This window comes from Triticum aestivum, chromosome 4B (assembly GCF_018294505.1).
Source record: "Triticum aestivum cultivar Chinese Spring chromosome 4B, IWGSC CS RefSeq v2.1, whole genome shotgun sequence".
Classification (NCBI taxonomy): Eukaryota; Viridiplantae; Streptophyta; class Magnoliopsida; order Poales; family Poaceae; genus Triticum; species Triticum aestivum.
In genome coordinates, this window is record NC_057804.1 from 581,600,318 (window position 1) to 581,603,030 (window position 2,713).

Genomic DNA, 2,713 nt, shown 5'->3' on the forward strand with positions numbered 1-2,713 from the left:
TATCGATCCCTGATTCTGTACGCGCGTGTGTGTGTGAGTAAATCGCACTACCATCGTACCGATCGTATGCTTTTGGTCCTAGTAATAAAGGGCATCTCTAGCTTTTCCTCTAAAATTTAACTCCTCGAATCACCACCTATAAATTAACTCCCTGAAATTTGAAAAGCTAAAGGTTCACTAGAATGCTAAAAATCCCACATCAGGTTTTTAAGCATGCCAAATCTAACATTTCTTATACCAAATTTTGTTGTGACGAGGATGAAAATTTTCTTCAACAAGCTCGGCAATTACTGACAAAAAGGTTGAATATAGCAAAGATCTTACATTGTTTGCTAAAGGAAATTATCATCCTCGCGACAACATAACTTGTCATTTTGGAAGTTCATTTGGCCTGTTAAGAAAAATCTGAAGTTTGATTGGTAACGAAATCCAAGGTTTAAAAAGCTTTTCGCAACTAATTTCTTCCCTAAACTTTAATCACTGCCTTTTTGGCCAACTCATACTATGTTACATTCTTTTGCATTGGAGAATTCACTCCAAAAACACCACATTGTTTTTCTGGATTTATTTCAGGCCTTTCAGTGGTGTGCGTTTAACGGGAGGAGACATTCTTGTCGACCATGAAGACGTATGTGGTAACTTCATTAATCTCAAGATGACGAGTCGGCTCGGTCTCTCGGAGGTGCTTACAGGGGTTGGTTGTGTGTGCGTGTGTGCGTTCATTGTGGTGAGTGTATAGGTATATGTATGAGTGTCTGCGTCTGTATTATGTTCAAAAAAATACACCACATTATTATAGAAAACTAGAGAAAATGAGGAAAAAACAGATCCTTTTAGGCATATCATACACATGCATTCTGATATTAATACACATGTTGTTTGAATTTTATAGGGTCATCAGGACATAATTCTGACTGTTATTATTATTATCAGAATACATGTGTATGATATTTATACATAGTATTAGCACTATGTATAGAAACACAGGATGAATAAACATCTTATTATGAAATTTGTATGGAAATATTTTTTTCCTCATCAGGGTTGTATTTTTTTTCACTTTATATGAACTACTATAATTGAAATATTTCTGGATGTGACATGAAATTCATTAAATTCTTGTGTTGAAATTTCCCCCCATGATTAACGGTTTTATACCAATTTTTTCTTGTATGTAATACCATATACGATAGTGTTTGCACAAACTCATTGCTCGTTCTAAATTTAATTTAATAAAATATATAAATGGCGCATCCGTATATATGAGGCGAGCAACTTGGCAACATGCGGTTCATACAACATAAATAAAATAAGAAACTTAGTGCATGGGTTAAATCGATGGCTACTACGATTATGTTAACGCGCTCTTCAGCGAGCATGGATGCCACGACATGTGGCTTGAATTGATCAATGGTAAGACCGTGCTACGGAAGTAAGGGTTAATTCAACTCTCGACTTGATCACAGCTCGATGTACCAACGTTGCCGTGCATGTTGAGGCGATCATTCACGGCGCGTGCATGTCCCCTAAGCTACCCAGGGCGAGCCAGGAAGAAGCTTCCGTCTTGCCCTTCTTCTTGGGCGGCGCCACTTCCTCATGATGCGCGTACGGCGGACCCTCGGGGGCTGGGGCCGGGGCCGGGGCGGATCTGTCCTTGCGCTTCGACAGGAACCGCTGCATCGACGCCTTCCTCGCGATCGGCATGTCGACGAACGCCGGGGCAGGCGGCTGTACGACAGGCGCTCCCTGCGAGGCCGCCGCCGCCGCCGCGGCGAACCGGATCAGCTCGGCGGCCCTGGCCGGCGTGCAGCGGTCGAGCACCACCACCCTCCCCCCGTAGAAGATCGTCAGCTGCTGCGCCCCGTCCGCCTGATAGCCGGGTTCCTGGACGCCGGACGCCTTGACGTACTGGCTGAGCACGCCGCAGGCCGAGGCGAAGCGGCGCGCCGCGGAGTCAGTCGCCGTCGCCGTCGCCGTCGTGGTCGCCATCGGCGGCATCGTCAGCCGGACGGACGGACGGGCTAGTGGGCGAGGCGAGCCGAGACGAGATAGAGGGAGGTTTTCGGTGGCGATCGATGGCCTTCGCTAAGCACTCCACCAACCGGGGTCGCCGTTCGATCGTGGCCGCCGCGGACCCGGCGTTATATAGACGGACGCGACAAGAGGCAGGGGGTGGAGACGAGACGAGGAGTTGGTTGCCATGCAGTTGAGGGAGGGAGGGAGGGGCGGTGCGGCGTGGCGTGGCGTGGCGACCCGATGGTGGTTAGGGAGGGACGGGCGGGACGTGAGGGAAAACGTGGGCGGTTGGCTGGCTGGCCGGCGCATGCCGCGCGCGAGCGGCACGGCGAGGCGAGGGGGAAGGTGGCAGATCAACCGTGCGTGCGTGCGCGAATTCGAAAACGGGCGTCCTCGCGCTGGCGCGACGACCGGCAACCGTCTCCTCCTTCCCGTTTCGGGCCGGACGCATGCACGCACCTGGCAGTAAAAAAACGAGAGGCTGTGATGCACTGCGCTGGCTGGCTGGATGAATGGCTCGAATCCGTGGATTGGCATCGGATGGACGCCAAGAGCTGCGTGATTAATCGCGTGCCCGCTAGGTAAACTGCCTCGTGGGCTGGGTGGTGAAAAATGGAACGGGCTTCCTTTTGCGAATGTATCACGTGTTTTGTGGGCGATGGAAATGCTCAGATCAAGATAAGCGCTGCTTTCATCC

The 2,713-nt window shown here is 49.7% G+C and overlaps 1 protein-coding gene across 1 annotated transcript; it reads right to left on the reverse strand.

Moving 5' to 3' along the window:
* Positions 1–1,209: 1,209 nt before the first annotated feature.
* Positions 1,210–2,159, reverse strand: LOC123089269 (protein TIFY 11a). Its single transcript, XM_044510988.1, has one exon. It carries the CDS (start codon positions 1,996–1,998, stop codon positions 1,507–1,509), a length of 492 nt encoding a protein of 163 aa, XP_044366923.1. The 5' UTR covers positions 1,999–2,159; the 3' UTR covers positions 1,210–1,506.
* Positions 2,160–2,713: the final 554 nt, after the last annotated feature.